At 42.5% G+C, this 20,650-nt stretch overlaps 1 protein-coding gene across 10 annotated transcripts in view; it reads right to left on the reverse strand.

Annotated features, from left to right (window-relative positions):
• Window positions 1-20,650, reverse strand: part of LOC128691929 (SPARC-related modular calcium-binding protein 1) — a 741,978-nt gene that overhangs the window by 41,116 nt on the left and 680,212 nt on the right. For all 10 annotated transcript variants that reach the window (XM_070080108.1, XM_070080089.1, XM_070080126.1 and 7 more), the window contains 3 exons: window positions 17,712-17,762; window positions 12,821-12,946; window positions 5,938-6,048 (listed from right to left, as the gene is read on the reverse strand). In XM_070080108.1, the coding sequence (XP_069936209.1) occupies window positions 5,938-6,048; window positions 12,821-12,946; window positions 17,712-17,762 (288 nt within the window). The remainder of the gene's footprint in view (window positions 1-5,937; window positions 6,049-12,820; window positions 12,947-17,711; window positions 17,763-20,650) is intronic.

Consider the following 20,650-nt stretch of genomic DNA (forward strand, 5'->3'; position numbering starts at 1 on the left):
TTTCCCATCTGTGTTTGTTTACAAGAACCCAAATTACGCTCCACTGTTATCCGTTCACTCTCAGGCTGTTTTATTATATTCATTGGATCCTTTTCCCAATGGAACCTTTAATGAAAGTGCACTTCTTATATGCACTGGTATTCCATAGCATCAGCTCTTTGTTTATACTTTGGTGCATTACACTGCAGCCCGCATCCACCTGAATAAGTGGTATACAATCTGTTCTTTGTATCTCTCTCCTTTTCGGGCATTATCTATCTGAGATGTTGCATTTCTGGTTTCTTCCTTACTGCCACCCCTTCTGTTACTTGATGATTTTAGTGCTCACCATTTCCTCTGGGAGGTCTCACTGTGACCCTCGTGGAATTCAGTTGGAGGCTTTTCTCACTTCTCTCCCCCTCCATGTTTTAAATACGAGTATTCCCATCCATTTTGATCCTCATACTCGATCTCTCTCCTGCATCAATCTCTCGGTTTGCTCTTCCTCAACTGCACTGGACTTTACCTGATCTGTCCTCCCAGACTTGCATGACGGCTATCATTTTCCAATCATCCTTACTTCTCATTTGTAATCGCCACCTCCTCGCATCCCATGCTGGCAATTTGACAGAGTGAATTGGGACCTTTATTCACATCAAACTGCTTTTAGTGAGGATCTTTTTTCATCCTCTGCTGATGAGCTGTTACACCTCTTCTCGACCTCAATTTTAACCGCAGCTTCATACTCTATACCCCAAACCTCGGGCAGGCATTCTCAGAGCTGCGTGCCTTGGTGGTCTCTTGCCTGTGCTTGTGCTGTACATTTGAAAAGCACTGTGTGGGGCAGATATTGGCGCAATAGGACCACAGAGTGCCTCCTTCATTTTAAGCGGATTAGAGCAGCTGCCTGCTGTCATCTGTGAAGCTAAATGCACTTGTTGGCAGGATTATGTTTCTACTGTCACTTTGGCTTCCTCTATGAATGCAGTCTGGAAATAAGTATGGAAACTGAGTGGCATATACACTCCCGTGCTTTGGGTTGCCAGTGTCGCTATAGCTGACCCTCTTGACGTTACCACCGAACTTGATCATATCTTGTCTGTATCTCTCAGGGGATCCATCTCTGCCTCTCATTTCTTTCCTCCAAATCTGGCAGAGAGCTTGAGCCATTAGACTTTTCTTCTAGTGGAGAAGAGTCTTACAGTGTGCCTTTTATGCTCCAGCATTTACATCCATCAACCCTTGCGGTCCTCTTAAGTCTCATTAATCTTATTTGGTTGTGAGGAGTTCTGTCCCAGCTGTGGAAATCTGCCATTGTATTACCTTTTTGTAAACCAAGTACTTTGGGACTTGATGCCTCCCACTATCATCCCATTGATCTTAGCAGTACGGTTTGCAAGGTACTGGAACATCTGGTAATCAGATGTTTGGTGTGGTATTTAGAGATGCACAATAGTCTCTCCATTAGTCAATATGGCTTTCGTAAGGGCCGTTCCAATTAGATACATATGTAAGTAATGCCTTTTCCAATAACCACTTGGTTATTGCCATCGTTTTTTATCTTGAGAAGGAATAGGACACAACTTGGAGATATAACATCTTGACCCAAGCTCACTCCTTAGGCCTCCGAGGCAATCTACCATTTTTCCTTAAGAACTTCTTATCCAAGAGACATTTCTGTGTTTGGTGTCTTTTGGGTTTGGTGAAGGTGTCCCCCTGGGATGTGTCCTGAGCACCGTACTTTTTCTCCTTGCTATAAATGATCTGGCATCTATTCTTCCATCTAATATTTGGTCATCACTATGTTGATGACTTTGCTATAGCTTGTGCAGGTGCTGACTGTCGCCTCATTGCAGTTTCTCTCCAGCATGCGGTCAACCATATTTCCAACTGGGCCACTGCTCATGGGTTTAAATTTTCTAGTACTAAAACACACCAAATTACTTTCACTAGACGTTCTATTGTCCCTGATAATCCATTGTACCTATATGGTTCGCCTATCCCAGAACATGATACTGTCAGGTTTCTCGGCCTACTGTTTGACCGTCGGTTATCCTGGAAACCTCACATTACCTCCTGAAGGCAACTTTTTATAGCCAGCTGAACCTCCTTAAAATCCTTGCTCATCTTTCGTGAGGGGCTGATTGCCAAACTTTCGACTGCATTCTGCCCTAATTTTATCAACACTAGATTATGGCAACCATATATATTCAATGGCCTCTCCTGCAACTCTTTCCAGCCTTGATCCCATCCATCACCAGGGATTACGTTTATGCCTTGGTGCTCTTCACCTGTTGAGAGCCTCTATGCAGAAGCGAATATGCCATCTTTGACCAATTGCCGTGATGCTCATTGCCTCCGCTATTTTGTTCGCTCCCATGACCTCTGCAATACTTCCATATATAGGATGGTAACAGATGTTAGTAGAAGTTCCTTATTTGTTCGTCGCCTCTGTTTACTCCATCCATTTTCTATCTACATTCGCTTGTCTTCTCTTCAGTTGGCACCTTTCTATGTTCATGTAGCATCTAACTTTTTCCTTCCCCCTTGGGAAGTTCTGATGGTTTGTGTCTGTTCTTCCCCACTGCCATGCACGAAAGCCCAAATACCTATGGTTGCTTCTCGCTCTCTTTTACTTAATTAATTCCAGTCTCATTCTCATGTCATCGCAGTGTGCACCAATGGTTCCAAGTCTCCTGACAGCATCATACAAGGGCATTTATTAACCTCAGAACTACTAAACATCTCAAATGATGTAGTTGAAGTTTCGGCAGTAAAGACTGAAAACCAAGACTTTGTCATTGTGGTAGTATACAAGCCTCCAGATGCAACTTCCCAGCAATTCCAGGAGCAGCTTGAGAAAACTGACCACTGTCTGGAAAATCTCCCGACTCCTGCCCCAAACATTTTACTACTAGGAGAGTTTAACTTGAGACACCTAAAATGGAGGAGTATAGCAAACAATGTTTTAGTAGAGATCACCCCGGGAGGCAGCTCAGATGAAAATTCACACACACACGAACTATTAAATCTCTGCACCAAATTCACCTTAAACCAGCAAATAGTAGAGCCTACAAGACTAGAGCTGTATAGCCCTTGTGGCTTAGCGCTTCTTTTTGATTATAATAATAATAATAATAATAATACAAGACTAGAAAATATGCTGGACCTCATCTTCACTAACAATGACAATCTGATATGTAATATAACTGTATCAAAGACAATACACTCAGATCACAACATAATAAAAGTACAGACATGTATGCACAGGGCTCCTGACCAGCAAAATGTGAGCAGTCATGAAGGGATCTTCACAAGGGCTCTTCACAAAATTCAATTTCAATAAAAACATACAATAGGATCAAGTAAACCATGTCCTAAATGAAACAAGCTGGGAAGATATCCTAAACAACACAGATCCGAACATTTGCCTTGAAAAAATTAATTCTGTGGTTCTTGAGATCTGCTCAAGACACATTCCATTAAGAAAAAGAAAGAGAAGATGCAAACTAGAAAGAGAGAGATCTTCCCTATACAGACAAAGGCGAAGAGTCACAGAGCTGCTGAGTGGTGCCAATATATCTGAAATACGAAGGAAAGCACTAGTCAATGAAATTGCAAATATCGAACTTAAGCTGAAGGAATCTGACAGGAGACAAGAATCACAGGAAGAACTTATGACCATAAAGGAAATTGAAAAAAAAAAAACTTATGGCAAATCTAAGAGAACAACAGCAGCGCTGTATAGCCCTTGTGGCTTAGTGCTTCTTTTTTATTATAATAATAATAATAATAATAAGAGAACAACATCCAGTATTGGGCCCCTGCTTAGGCAGGATGGGACATGCACAGATGACAGCCAAGAAATGAGACACTGAAGTCCCAATTTGACTCAGTGTTCAGCAAGTCACTGCCCAGACTAGGGGTTGACAATCCAAATGAATTCTTTATGAACGAAACAAAATTTGGTCATATCAAAAATCTCGGATATTATTCTAACTCCACAAAACTGAAGAGGCAATAAATGACATGCCCATACACTCTGCCCAAGGCCCAGACTCGTGGAACTCAGTGTTCATCAAGAATTACAAGAAGCCCGTATAGCGTGCCTTCAGCATTTTATGTAGAGGGAGCATGGACACAAGGGTCATCCCACACACACTAAAAACAACAGACATAGCCCCACTCCACAAAAGTGGCAGTAAAGCAATTACAAAGAACTACAGACCGATAGCGCTAACATCCCCTATCACAAAAATCTTTGAATGGGTTCTAAGAAGCAAGATCGCCAACCACCTAGATATCCATCAATTACACAACCCAGGGCAACACTAGGATTAGAGCAGGTCGCTCCTGCCTGTCCCAGCTACTGGACCACTATGACAAGGTCCTGGATGCTGTAGAGGATAAACAGAATACAGATGCAGTATACACAGACTTTGCAAAAGCTTTCGACAAGTGTGACCATGATGTAATAGCACACAAAATGCGTGATAAAGGAATAACGGGAAAAGTTGGTAGATGGATCTACAACTTCCAGACAAAAAGAACATGAAGAGTAATAGTAAACAGATTAAAGTCTCAGGCAGCCACGGTAAAAAGCTCTGTTCCACAAGGCCCAGTACTTGCTCCCATTCTATTCCTCATCCTCATTTCTGACAGAGATGTAAGCCACAGCTCCATTTCTTCCTTTGAGGATGACACCTGGATTACCATGGCAGTGACCTCCATCGAAGACACCGTGAGACTCCAAGCGGACATCAACCAAATCTTCGAATGAGCCACTCGAAACAATATGAAGTTCAACGAGGAGAAATTTCAACTACTCAGATATGGGAAACCTGAAGAAATTAAAAATGTATCAGGGTATACGACAAATTCTAACCATACAATTGAGCAGAAAAGTAATGTGAAGGACCTAGGAGTGATAATGTCAGGGGATCTCTCCTTCAAAGACCCCAACAATGTATCTACCTCATGCGGTAGGAAAATGATAGGATGGATAATGAGAACCTTCAAAACTAGGGACACCAAGCCCATGATGCTTCTCTTCAAATCACTTGTGCTCTCTAGGCTGGAATACTGCTGTACACTAACAGCCCCTTTCAAGGCTGGCGACATTGCAAACCTGGAGAGTGTACAAAGAACTTTCATGGCACACAAGTACGATAAGGCACTGAAACTACCAGGAATGGTTGAAGGTCCTTGATCTGTATTCCCTCGAACGTAGGCGAGAGGGATACATGCTAATAGTATAGACTTTATAAGATCCTGGAGGGATTGGCACCAAACCTGCACACGAAAATCACTCCATATGAAAGCAAAAGACTCGGCAGGAGATGCAACATTCCCCCGATGAAAACGGGCGCCACGAGTACACTGAGAGACAACACAATAAGTGTCCGGGGCCCAGTACTGTTCAGTTGCCTCCCAGCATACATAAGGGGGATTACCGATAGACCCCTGGCTGTCTTCAAAAAGGCACTGGACAGGCACCTAAAGTCAGTACGTGACCAACCAGGCTGTGGTTTGTACGTCAGCTTGCATGCGGCCAGCAGTAACAGCCTGGTTGATCAGACCCTGATCCACCATGAGGCCTGATCTCAGACCGGGCTGCAGGGGCATTAACCCCTGAAACCCTCTCCAGGTAATACAAAGGTCAATAATTCATTTAAAATAAAAAAAAATCATTAGCCATGGATATACATACTCAAAACAAACTACAGCCATGTGATATTTGAGATATGACTATCTATTATATCAATGCTATCAAAATACGTACATTGCAGCAAATGATATTTGTTAATATTTAAAATGCTTTAAAAATTAGCTAATATTTCACAATGAGGGTAGAAAAACTCACTTCTAACATTTTTACAATACTAACTTCAAATCTGTGAATAAGCAAAGAATTATTTTTAGTCATTCCAGTGTTGAATGTAATTACACAATTCTGACCTATCCATTCACGAGCATGTGGAAGAGGTCGAGAGCAGTCTGGAGTGCCATTTTTAACCACTGTGCCATCCAAGCTGTTTCCTGTCCACTCGTCCACGCAAAAACAGATATCTGTGAAACAGAAGTTTTAAAGGAAGAACTGTTCTCAATGTTTTCAGTAGTGATGATAATTTATTAACAGGCTGCTATACAGTTTATGATGGAGGCTAAAAGATGGTAATACATTCACCATGATGTAAAATGATAATATAGCAGCTCTCCATTTAGTGCAGTGATTTGTAAAGTGTAATCTAAATTTTTCCCAGTATGCCAAAAATTTATTAGACCATGCTACACAGCAACAGAGATTTCCAAATCTGCTGTCATGCAGCCTGGCACTGCTTAGGCCTAAGGTATTTTACATGTAGTTGCCCACCCAAGGATCCCCCACTACACCTTAGCATTACTTGTGCCACTTCAATTTCTTGCCTACACCATCTCTTCCTACATGGGTAAGAGGGGTGGAATTAAATTATGGGGAATCAAATACAAAATGGGAGTTGACACAGTTACTTTTTGCTGATGATACTGTGCTTATGGGAGATTCTAAGGAGACGCTGCAGAGGTTAGTGGACGAGTTTGGGAGGGTGTGTAAAGAAAGAAAACTGAATATGAACACAGATAAGACTAAGGTGATAAGGGTATCAAACAAGTTAAGTAAAGAAAAACTGGATATCACACTGGAGGGAGAGAGAATGGAAGAAGTGGAAGTGTTGGTTAACCATAGAATTGAAGAAAAAAAGGTGAGTAGTGCATTGAGGTATCTGTGGAGACAAAAAATGTTATCCATGAATGCAAAGAAGGGAATGTACGAGAATATAGTGGTACCAACACTTACATTATGGGTGTGAAGCATGGGTTGTGAATGCTGCAGCGAGAAAGAGGCTGGAGGCAGTGGAGATAATGTGTCTAAGAGCAGTGTGTGGTGTAAATATGCAGAGAATTCATAGTGTGGAAATTAGGAGGTAGTATGGAGTTAGTAAAAGTATTATTCAGAGGGCTGAAGAGGGGTAATTGAGGTGGTATGGTGATTTAGAGGGGATGGAACAAAATAGCTATTCGGAGGGTGTATAAATCTGTGGTGGAGGGGTAGGGGTCATCCTAGGAAAGGATGGAGGGAGGGAGGGGGTAAAAGAGGTTTTGTGTGTAAGGAGCCTGGACATGCAGGCATGTGTGTGCATGTTAGATAGGAGTGAATGGAGACGAATGGTTTTTGGGACTTGAAGAGCTGTTGGAGTGTGAGCAATGTTCTCTGAAGGAGGGATTCAGGGAAACCAGTTAGCTGGACATGAGTCCTGTAGGTGGGAAGTACAATGCCTGCACTTTAAAGGAGGGGTTTGGGATACTGGCAGTTTGGAGTGACATCTGAACTGTCATGTTTGGGCACATCTGCAAAGATAGTGATGTGTGAATGATGGTGAAAGTGTTTCTTTTTTGGGTCACCCTGGCTCAGTGGGAGACGGCCGACGTGTTGAAAAAAAAATTATCATTATATGTTTTCCTAAGGATATGAACCACAGCACCCAAGAGGAATGCTAAAGGTAACCAAAAGAAGACCGAGTGAATCTACAACTTCAGGGTTTAAGGAGATGCATGTAAGTTCCATTTAACCTCTTCACTGTGGGAAGCCCTAGAATTAAAAGTACTCACAATGTTGATATTTTTCTTTCTTTTAGAAAAAAAATTTCTTCTGAAATGGTTGAGGATTTTTTTATGAAGGCAATGACACCAAGACTACGAAATTTGACTGAAAACTTACTGAATTAAACAGGCTCAAATTTAGTGACATGGATGCAATTTACGCTTCAGTGATTTAGCCCAATTTGTGCCCTATTTTAAACCAATTTCTTGTGCTCAATCGATAGAATGGAAGGCATACTAGGGAAACAGCTAAGAATTTGGTTGAATGGAGCAATGGAATTGACTTAAAATAGGATAAAGTGAGTGAAATCGCCAACGCGTAAATTGCGCCAAGACTGTTAACTTTGTGTCTACGTAATTCTCAAGTTTTCCATAAACCTTTCGTTCTTTTGTTGCCATTACCTTCAGAAAAAGATTCTCTACCATTTCAGATAAAAAATGGACACTGGGAACAATATTAATTTTGAGTTTCTGGACAGTGAAAGGGATAAAAACTAAATGTGTTAAGGTCACTGTGTGATCCTAGAATGGTACCCCTGTATCCCAATGCCCAGTACCCTCTACCTCAGTGCACACAAAATGAATTATACAGTGTAGTATAGGTGTCTTAATACAGTCAAACATCAGATTTAAAGTTTATCAGAAAAGGCATACACAAGTTATCACATGGAAACTATCAAGACATCTCCAAAAAAAATGGCAAATTAACACCTACACAGTCCAAAATCACTTTGACTCTTCCATTAAGATACACCAGCTCGGAAAAAGCATACCAGAAGAGGCATGTGCTAGTTCTCCCCCGTGGTCTGGTAGGCAACACTCTCGCCTCACTCAGTGAGTGTCCCTGGTTCGATGTCTGGCTGGGTGGAAACACTGGGAGTGTTTCCCTACACCTGCTGTCCTGTTCACCTAATAAGTACTGGGTGTTAGCCAAGTGGTGTGGGTTGCATCCTGGGGACAAGATTAAAAAGACCACAAGGGAAATAAGACAGACAGCCCTCGATGATGCACTAGCTTTCTTAGGTTATCCGGGAAAGCTAACCTCCGGGGTTAAAAATCCGAACAAAATCTTATCTTATCCCATAATACACCAACACTCATTTGTTACATTCTAAAGTTATTAGCACTGGGAGCTGTATAGCCCTTGTGGCTTAGCGCTTCTTTTGATTATAATAATAATAATTAGCACTGGGACTTTCACTCTCATCTTACTGCTTTTTGTGGCGCTCTTTCTTCGTCCTTTATTGATGAGCTGTGCACCAGTTTTCGACCTTAGTTTTGACTGCAGCATCACGTTCTATTCTTCAAATCTCAGGCAGGCATTTTCAGACATGCATGCCTTGGTAGTCTCCTGTGTGTGCCCGTGCAGTGCATTTGAAACATGCTGTGTGGGGCCGTTATTGATATAATCAGACCGTAGACCATCTTTTGGATTTTAAGCGGGCAAGGGCAGTTTCTCGCCACGCCATACACAATGCTAAACACACTCGTTGGCAAGGCTATGTTTCTACTGTTACCTCAACTTGTCCTGTGTGTGTGCAGTTTAGAAGGTACGGAAGTTATGTTTCAAGTACGCTCCAGACCCAGCTCCCGTTTTGTGGGTTGCTGGTGTTAGTGTTCCAGAACCTCGTGAAGTTGCCATGGAAATCAGGAATTATCTTGTCCGTGTCTCCCAAGAGCTTCACCTATCCCTCGTTTCTCGCTTCTAAGTCTGCGAGGGAGCAATCTCCCTTGGATTTCTCTTCTAGTGGGGAGGAGCTGTATAACATACCTCTTACTCAGAGTTAGAGCCCACTCTTTCCGCTTGCCGGTCAAAGGCAGCTGAGCCTGATAATATTCATATCCATATGCTACAGCATCTGACTTCTACAGCCCTTACAGTCCTTTTGCATCTTTACAATCTTGTTTGGATGCCAGGGGTTCTCCCTCAACAATGGAAATCAGCCATTGTACTACCGTTTCGCAAATCAGGCACTTCGGTGCTTGATACTTCTCACTATCATCCTTTTGCTCTGACCAGTGTAGTCTGCAAGGTGATGGAACGATTGGTGAATAGACGTCTGATGTGGTATTTGGAGACTCACAATAGTCTTTTTCCTTGCCAATATGGCTTTCGCAAGGGTCGCTCTACTTCGGACCCCATGCTCCACTTAAATACGTAAGTGCTCAATGCCTTTGCTAATAAACACTCCATCCTAGCAGTTTTTTTTTTTATCTTGAGAAGGCATATGACACCACTTGTCGGTATAACATCTTAGTCTAGGCCCACTCCTTAGGCCTCCATAGTAATCTACCAACCTTCCTTGGTACTTTTTTATCTGAAAGACATTTTCGTGTCCGTGTTGGCACCTCATTTTCCTCAGACTTTGTTCAGGCTGAGGGAGTCCCACAAGGTTGTGTCCTTAATATGACCTACCTTCCGTTCTTCCATCACATATTTGTTCGTCACTTTATGTGGATGTCTTTGCTATATCTTACACAGGCGTTGGCTGTCGCCTGGTAGCAGCCTCCCTTTAGGATGCAATTGGCCGTGTTTCCCATTGGGCCACTTCTCATGGATTTAAATTTTCACTAGATGCCCTCTTGTCCCAGATATTCTATTGTACTTAAACGGCTCATGTATCCCAGAATGTGATGCAGTCAAGTTTCTTGGCCTTCTATTCGATTGCCGGTTTGACATGGAAACCTCACATTACCTCTTTGAAGGCAGCCTGCTATGGTCGGCTGAATCTTAAAATTTTTGTGCAGCGTTCATGGGGAGCAGATCGTTGAACTCTCCTTCATTTGCATTCCACCCTAGTCTTGTCCAAGCTGGATTATGGTGACCAAGTCTATTCTGCGGCTTCTCCTACAACTCTTTCCCAGTTAAATCCCCTTCATCATCAGGGTCTACATTTATGCCTTGGTGCCTTTTGTTCATCCCCTTTTGAAAGCCTCTATGCTGAGGTGAATGTTCCTTCCTTAGCCGATCTTTGTGATGCTCACTGCCTTCGTTACTTTGTCAGCTCTCATGACCTTCGTGTTCCTTCTATATATAGGTTGGTCTCAGACGTTAGTAGAAGCCCGTTATTTGTTCGGTGCCCCTGCTTACTCCGACCATTTTCTCTTCATCTTCACTCACTCCGGTCTTCTCTCCAGTTTCTTCTCTTGTATGTTCATGTAGCGTCTGCCTTTTCCCTTCCCTCTTAGGAGGTTCTGACAGCTCATGTCTGTTCTCCCCTACTGCCATGCGCCAAAACTCTCCTACCTACATCTGCTTCTCGCTCTCTTTTTTTTGATCACTTCCAGTCGCATGCTCATGCCATCACTATTTATATAGATGGTTCTAAACCTTCTGACGGTGTTGGTCTCGTATGCCATCCTCATAGCACTTCTCTGTATTACATATATGTTTCCTTCAGCGTGTGTGATCATTTCAGATTCCCTCAGCGCTTTACAGGCCATTAAACAATTTGATTCCCCTCATCCACTGGTCCTTCGTATTCAACTTTGGTTGTGCTGTGTGGCTAGCAAAAACAAAAATGTCAATTTTCGTTGGGTCCCTGGACACGTTGATGTGCGGGGCATTGAACAGGTGGATCTATAGAGATATTCCATTCAGGGATTATTCATACACCATAATAAATTGCACTCTATTAAGCTGCTTTTAGGTTTGTGGCCATCTTCTTACCACTGTTGCCGTACTCGGGAGACTGCTTTCTCCCGTCTCTGCATCGGCCATACTCGCTTTACCCATTGGTATATCATGGAACGACACCCTATTCCTCTTTGTGAGATTTTTCGGGTCCCTATTTCGGTTTTTCACTTTGTGGATTGTCTGGTTTAACAGCGAGCTCGCAGGATTTACCTCCACTGACGCTGCTGCCCTACCACTCTTACCTTCTTGCAGACGGCCCTGCCTTTGACTTAAATTCACTTTTTTGGCTTTTTGTCAACAACTGCTTTACAAACTTTGGCACATAGCCCTTAGCATCCCCTCCAGCCCTTTTCTTCCCTCACCTCTAATCCCCCTCTCCACCTAGCTATTTATAACCCCTGCACTATTTTCTGCCCTGCAATGTTGCATGAACCTTGTCAGTTTAGCTCTTTATTTGATTATAATATTCTTGCCTTCATTGTAATAAGGCTCACCCAGTTTATTCTCGCCATTGCCAGTTTTTGTTAAAGGAACGAGAGGTCCGCTGTCTCAAAGGGAAAAAAGGTTTCTCGTATGCCATGGCAGTCTCCCATCTCCTTCTCCAAGGAAAACTTCCACGGCTTTCTTATTTTAGTCACGAGACGGCCTCCAACCTCGGTGGTACCTTCTTCCATGATCTCTTCTGTAGTCACAACTTTCACACTCACCTCTGTGTTTAACTCTTTTGCAGCCATTATCTCCAAAGTCCCTACTCGTCGACTCCTACTATCCTTGTATCTTCTCGCTCGCATGTTTCAACATCTACACGACTTCCCACAACTACATCACCTCGCATCCCTACTTCTCCAAAGTCCAAAACATCACCAAACTTTAAATCTCCTTTAACCCCTCAATCACATATCATTCCCAAACATTTTTCTTTTCCTGTCTCTGAGCCTACTCCTTTACCTCATATTGTATCCGTTACTGATGCTGAGGTTCATTTTCCTCCTCGTACAGTTCGTCTCCTGTCCCCACTCCAGTTCCTTCCTTTCCTGGCCCCTCCCAAGTTTCTCCCCAAGTTACCTGTAACCTGTCATCCCCCCTCCCTTCTGTGGTAACTTTCATCGTCTCTCCGATCTTTACTCACCCTCCATCTTCTACCTCTGATATCGTACTGCCTGTAGTTTGTCATATGAAATACTTGAAGCCATCTCCAGATATAGTGAAGAGACAAAACCAATGATGGACACCAATCCATCAACCATTACTCCTTCACACCTTGCTCAACCTTCTACACAACTCCTTTCTTCATGGCATTCCAATCCTTTTCTCCTTACTAATTATCCGCTACCTCACATGTAGACTTTACTAACCCTACTAGTCCATGGACACCTACTGCTTCATGTTGCCAGTATTCTTCTGTTCGCAAATCATGACTTACAATGTAATATTCGAGGCCTCAGGGGTAACTGGGGTGAGCCTTAGGTGTCGCTCTCCCAGTAATAATAATAATAATAATACGCAGCAACAAACTAATGTGAACCATTCTTTAATTAATAACTTCAAGGACTGAGCAAGTCTTACCTCTGTAGCATTGGATAGGCTTGTACTTCCCATTAGGCTGACAGATCGGGATGGGAATACTGTTGTTACCTGCACTCGCCGCCTCCAGTATGGCTTGACGATCACGCTCACATGATGGCTTCGGCCCTGTGAACAGTCTCTAGTTAACAAGGAAAAGAGGAAATTAAGGTAGTCAACCTTCCTACTGAATGAATCGGTCACTTGAATAATTTAGATTATTCTAAAACCTTCCCCATAAAAGCTCTAGATGTTATGATGAAGAGGTATGCAGACGACTGGTATAAAATACCAACACGATGGAAAAAAGATACAAATGCAGTATAATGCGTTCCGTTATTGACTACGTTTTGACCACACACTAGACTTTATCAAGTCCTCAGCGCTGTATGACCCTTGTGGGTTTTTAGCGCTCAATGATTATAATAATTTAATAAGTCCTTAAATCCAACCTCCTCTCAGCATTCCTCACCTAATTCTTCACGCCATTATTCTCACTATATATACCATGTACTCTCCGCTCTGGTAGATCTGTTTGTTACTTGATAAAGTCCACTGGGTGGGCGAAACGTTGTCAATAAAGGATCACATTATAATGTATCTGTGTATATTTTTCCACGAGATATTTATGTTAACACCTGACCTCACATATTGACTACACCCGATCTCATACATTGACTACACCTGACCTCACATATTGACTACACCCGACCTCACATATTGACTACACCCGACCTCACATATTGACTACACCCGACCTCACATATTGACCACACCTGACCTCACATACTGACTACACCTGACCTCACATGTTGACTACACCTGACCTCACATATTGACTACACCCGACCACACATATTGGCTACACCTGACCTCACATATTGACTACACCTGACCTCACACATTGACTACACCTGACCTAACATATTGACTACACCTGACCTCACATATTGACTATACCTGACCTCACATATTGACTACACCTGACCTCACATGTTGACTACGCCTGACCTCACATATTGACTACACCTGACCTCACATATTGACTACACCTGACCTCACATATTGACTACACCTGGCCTCACATATTGACTACACCTGGCCTCACATATTGACTACGCCTGACCTCACATATTAACTACACTTGACCTCACATATTCACTACACCTGACCTCACATGTTGACTACACCTGACCTCACATATTGACTACACCTGACCTCACATATTGACTACACCTGACCTCACATGTTGACTACACCTGACCTCACATATTGACTACACCTGACCTCACATTTTGACTACACCTGACCTCACATATTGACTACACCTGACCTCACATATTGACTACACCTGACCTCACATATTGACTACACCTGACCTCACATGTTGACTACACCTGACCTCACATATTGACTACACCTGACCTCACATATTGACTACACCTGACCTCACATATTGACTACACCTGACCTCACATATTGACTACACCTGACCTCACATATTGACTACACCTGACCTCACATATTGACTACACCTGACCTCACATGTTGACTACACCTGACCTCACATGTTGACTACACCTGACCTCACATGTTGACTACACCTGACCTCACATGTTGACTACACCTGACCTCACATATTGACTACACCTGACCTCACATGTTGACTACACCTGACCTCACATGTTGACTACACCTGACCTCACATGTTGACTACACCTGACCTCACATATTGACTACACCTGACCTCACATGTTGACTACACCTGACCTCACATGTTGACTACACCTGACCTCACATGTTGACTACACCTGACCTCACATATTGACTACACCTGACCTCACATGTTGACTACACCTGACCTCACATGTTGACTACACCTGACCTCACATGTTGACTACACCTGACCTCACATATTGACTACACCTGACCTCACATGTTGACTACACCTGACCTCACATGTTGACTACACCTGACCTCACATGTTGACTACACCTGACCTCACATGTTGACTACACCTGACCTCACATGTTGACTACACCTGACCTCACATATTGACTACACCTGACCTCACATATTGACTACACCTGACCTCACATATTGACTACACCTGACCTCACATATTGACTACACCTGACCTCACATATTGACTACACCTGACCTCACATATTGACTACACCTGACCTCACATATTGACTACACCTGACCTCACATATTGACTACACCTGACCTCACATGCTGACTACACCTGACCTCACATATTGACTACACCTGACCTCACATGTTGACTACACCTGACCTCACATATTGACTACACCTGACCTCACATGTTGACTACACCTGACCTCACATATTGACTACACCTGACCTCACATATTGACTACACCTGACCTCACATGTTGACTACACCTGACCTCACATGTTGACTACACCTGACCTCACATGTTGACTACACCTGACCTCACATGTTGACTACACCTGACCTCACATGTTGACTACACCTGACCTCACATGTTGACTACACCTGACCTCACATGTTGACTACACCTGACATCACATATTGACTACACCTGACCTCACATGTTGACTACACCTGACCTCACATATTGACTACACCTGACCTCACATGTTGACTATACCTGACCTCACATGTTGACTACACCTGACCTCACATATTGACTACACCTGACCTCACATGTTGACTACACCTGACCTCACATGTTGACTACACCTGACCTCACATATTGACTACACCTGACCTCACATATTGACTACACCTGACCTCACATGTTGACTACACCTGACCTCACATGTTGACTACACCTGACCTCACATATTGACTACACCTGACCTCACATATTGACTACACCTGACCTCACATATTGACTACACCTGACCTCACATATTGACTACACCTGACCTCACATGTTGACTACACCTGACCTCACATATTGACTACACCTGACCTCACATATTGACTACACCTGACCTCACATGTTGACTACACCTGACCTCACATATTGACTACACCTGACCTCACATGTTGACTACACCTGACCTCACATATTGACTACACCTGACCTCACATATTGACTACACCTGACCTCACATATTGACTACACCTGACCTCACATGTTGACTACACCTGACCTCACATATTGACTACACCTGACCTCACATGTTGACTACACCTGACCTCACATATTGACTACACCTGACCTCACATATTGACTACACCTGACCTCACATGTTGACTACACCTGACCTCACATATTGACTACACCTGACCTCACATATTGACTACACCTGACCTCACATATTGACTACACCTGACCTCACATATTGACTACACCTGACCTCACATATTGACTACACCTGACCTCACATATTGACTACACCTGACCTCACATATTGACTACACCTGACCTCACATGTTGACTACACCTGACCTCACATATTGACTACACCTGACCTCACATGTTGACTACACCTGACCTCACATATTGACTACACCTGACCTCACATATTGACTACACCTGACCTCACATATTGACTACACCTGACCTCACATGTTGACTACACCTGACCTCACATATTGACTACACCTGACCTCACATGTTGACTACACCTGACCTCACATATTGACTACACCTGACCTCACATATTGACTACACCTGACCTCACATATTGACTACACCTGACCTCACATATTGACTACACCTGACCTCACATATTGACTACACCTGACCTCACATATTGACTACACCTGACCTCACATATTGACTACACCTGACCTCACATATTGACTACACCTGACCTCACATATTGACTACACCTGACCTCACATATTGACTACACCTGACCTCACATATTGACTACACCTGACCTCACATATTGACTACACCTGACCTCACATATTGACTACACCTGACCTCACATATTGACTACACCTCACCTCACATATTGACTACACCTGACCTCACATATTGACTACACCTGACCTCACATATTGACTACACCTGACCTCACATATTGACTACACCTGACCTCACATATTGACTACACCTGACCTCACATGTTGACTACACCTGACCTCACATATTGACTACACCTGACCTCACATATTGACTACACCTGACCTCACATATTGACTACACCTGACCTCACATATTGACTACACCTGACCTCACATATTGACTACACCTGACCTCACATGTTGACTACACCTGACCTCACATATTGACTACACCTGACCTCACATATTGACTACACCTGACCTCACATATTGACTACACCTGACCTCACATATTGACTACACCTGACCTCACATATTGACTACACCTGACCTCACATGTTGACTACACCTGACCTCACATATTGCTACAACCTGGTTATTGCTACAACCTGGTTATTGCTACAACCTGGTTATTGCTACAACCTGGTTATTGCTACAACCTGGTTATTGCTACAACCTGGTTATTGCTACAACCTGGTTATTGCTACAACCTGGTTATTGCTACAACCTGGTTATTGCTACAACCTGGTTATTACTGCAACCTGGTTATTACTGCAACCTGGTTATTGCTACAACCTGGTTATCAGAAAACTTCACCCTTAAAGGCCATGATGCCAGTGAATGGATCTTAATCAAAGGAACTGAAAACCCACCCTTACAGGTTTAGCAGTTTCCATTGATGATAATAATATTATAAATTTGAACAGTACTTAGTAGTACAGATAATTAATTATTACATAAAGTTGGTTAGGTACTTATGTGCATTTAATTTTTTTTCTAATTAAATGCGATGCATTTTGTTGATAACTTTGCAAGGTGAAGTGAGGTGCATTACAGACCGGGATGGGTTGTGGCCACAGGAAGAACTGCTTTGCTTACTTTTGACCGTCGTCGAGGTTGCTGGACAAGCACCGTTTCTGCACTTGTTACCTGTAGGATACAAACACAGAATGTTATTAATGAATAGCCAAGATATCCTTTGTTAAATCATCATGACTCACGAAATCGTAATGACACGATTGCAAACAAACCATACCCCGGCCGGGATTGAACCCGCGGTCAGAGGGCTGGAGTTTTGAGACTCTCTGACCGCGGGTTCAATCCCGGCCGGGGTATGGTTTAAATCATCATCTGTCACTTATATGCTTATACCGTTCGTGTGCATCGGTATGACCTCCATAAGTTGAGCTTTATTTTCCTCAGTAAAGATGTGAATGAAAATACCCAAGTTCTTAATACACTGAGGACATCTAGGAGTGACCAAGATCTTGGGACTTTGGTCACTCATAAGTGACCCTTCAGGTATACTGTCGGTATCAATATGAGGTTTATCTTACACAGATGTACAGAGGTTTGTATTAAATTAAAGAAATTTACATTCGTGTCTGACACGGCAACATCTTGGGATCTTAATATAGGGAATTCTTCACTTGCCTAACTCTCGGCCACGACCTACTTCCACACTGGACAAATGTGACACCACCTACGACTGCTGCACCTCTCCTGCCTACAGTATATAAGCTACTTCTTCGCACATATGCTATATTCTTTTCATTTTTGATGGACTGACCACATCGACTCAAGGCTGAGGGACTGATTACCTCAAACTCCTCCTGTTCTTCTCCATTCTCATTTGTATGGACTGATGAAGCCACTCTGTGGCGAAACGTTTCCTCAATAAAGATACCCAAGAGTTGCACATGTGTCTAATTTATCAAGAAATATATCAGTCACAGATCAAAGGATACGAACATCAAGGAAGAGGAACAGGAAGTAAAGATAACTATCCAGTTTTAAACATGATATAGAGAGGAAGGTTAAGAACGGTAAGAAACAGTTAGGTTGTAGCTAAACAACGAAGAAACAACTTGCGTAACCAAACTAGAAGGAAAACACTACACAATGGAAAGTTGAAGAATCAAAATTTTTCAGTGTAAAGATCACTAAGTACAAAGATATAAGACAGAGATATATGGACTTTTATTATTATTATTTAAAAATATGCAACAATCTTCACTATCACTCTGTAACTATCACAATCTTCACTATCACTCTGTAACTGCAACAATATTCACTATCACTCTGTAACTGCCACAATCTTCACTATCACTCTGTAACTGCCACAATCTTCACTATCACTCTGTAACTGCCACAATCTTCACTATCACTCTGTAACTGCCACAATCTTCACTATCACTGTAACTGCCACAATCTTCACTATCACTCTGTAACTGCAACAACCTTCACTATCACTCTGTAACTGCCACAATCTTCACTATCACTCTGTAACTGCAACAATCTTCACTATCACTCTGTAACTACCACAATCTTCACTATCACTCTGTAACTGCCACAATCTTCACTATCACTCTGTAACTGCCACAATCTTCACTATCACTCTGTAACTGCCACAATCTTCACTATCACTCTGTAACTGCCACAATCTTCACTATCACTCAGTAACTATCACAATCTTCACTATCACTCTGCAACTGCCACAATCTTCACTATCACTCTGTAACTGCCACAATCTTCACTATCACTCTGTAACTACCACAATCTTCACTATCACGCTGTAACTGCCACAATCTTCACTATCACTCTGTAACTATCACAATCTTCACTATCACTCTGTAACTGCCACAATCTTCACTATCACTCTGTAACTACCACAATCTTCACTATCACTCTGTAACTGCCACAATCTTCACTATCACTCTGTAACTGCCACAATCTTCACTATCACTCTGTAACTGCCACAATCTTCACTACCACTCTGTAACTATCACAATCTTCACTATCACTCTGTAACTGCCACAATCTTCACTATCACTCTGTAACTGCCACAATCTTCACTATCACTCTGTAACTGCCACAATCTTCACTATCACTCTGTAACTGCCACAATCTTCACTATCACTCTGTAACTGCAACAATCTTCACTATCACTCTGTAACTGCCACAATCTTCACTATCACTGTAACTACCACAATCTTCACTATCACTCTGTAACTGCCACAATCTTCACTATCACTCTGTAACTGCCACAATCTTCACTATCACTGTAACTATCACAATCTTCACTATCACTCTGTAACTGCCACAATCTTCACTATCACTCTGTAACTGCCACAATCTTCACTATCACTCTGTAACTATCACAATCTTCACTATCACTCTGTAACTGCCACAATCTTCACTATCACTCTGTAACTGCCACAATCTTCACTATCACTCTGTAACTGCAACAATCTTCACTATCACTCTGTAACTGCCACAATCTTCACTATCACTGTAACAACCACAATCTTCACTATCACTCTGTAACTGCCACAATCTTCACTATCACTCTGTAACTATCACAATCTTCACTATCACTCTGTAACTGCCACAATCTTCACTATCACTCTGTAACTGCCATAATCTTCACTATCACTCTGTAACTGCAACAATCTTCACTATCACTCTGTAACTGCCACAATCTTCACTATCACTGTAACTACAACAATCTTCACTATCACTCTGTAACTGCCACAATCTTTACTATCACTCTGTAACTGCCACAATCTTCACTATCACTCTGGAACTATCACAATCTTCACTATCACTCTGTAACTGCCACAATCTTCACTATCACTCTGTAACTGTCACAATCTTCACTATCACTCTGTAACTGCAACAATCTTCACTATCACTCTGTAACTGCCACAATCTTCACTATCACTCTGTAACTGCAACAATCTTCACTATCACTCTGTAACTGCCACAATCTTCACTATCACTGTAACTACCACAATCATCACTATCACTCTGTAACT

This window comes from Cherax quadricarinatus, chromosome 6, assembly GCF_038502225.1.
Source record: "Cherax quadricarinatus isolate ZL_2023a chromosome 6, ASM3850222v1, whole genome shotgun sequence".
Lineage (NCBI taxonomy): Eukaryota > Metazoa > Arthropoda > Malacostraca > Decapoda > Parastacidae > Cherax > Cherax quadricarinatus.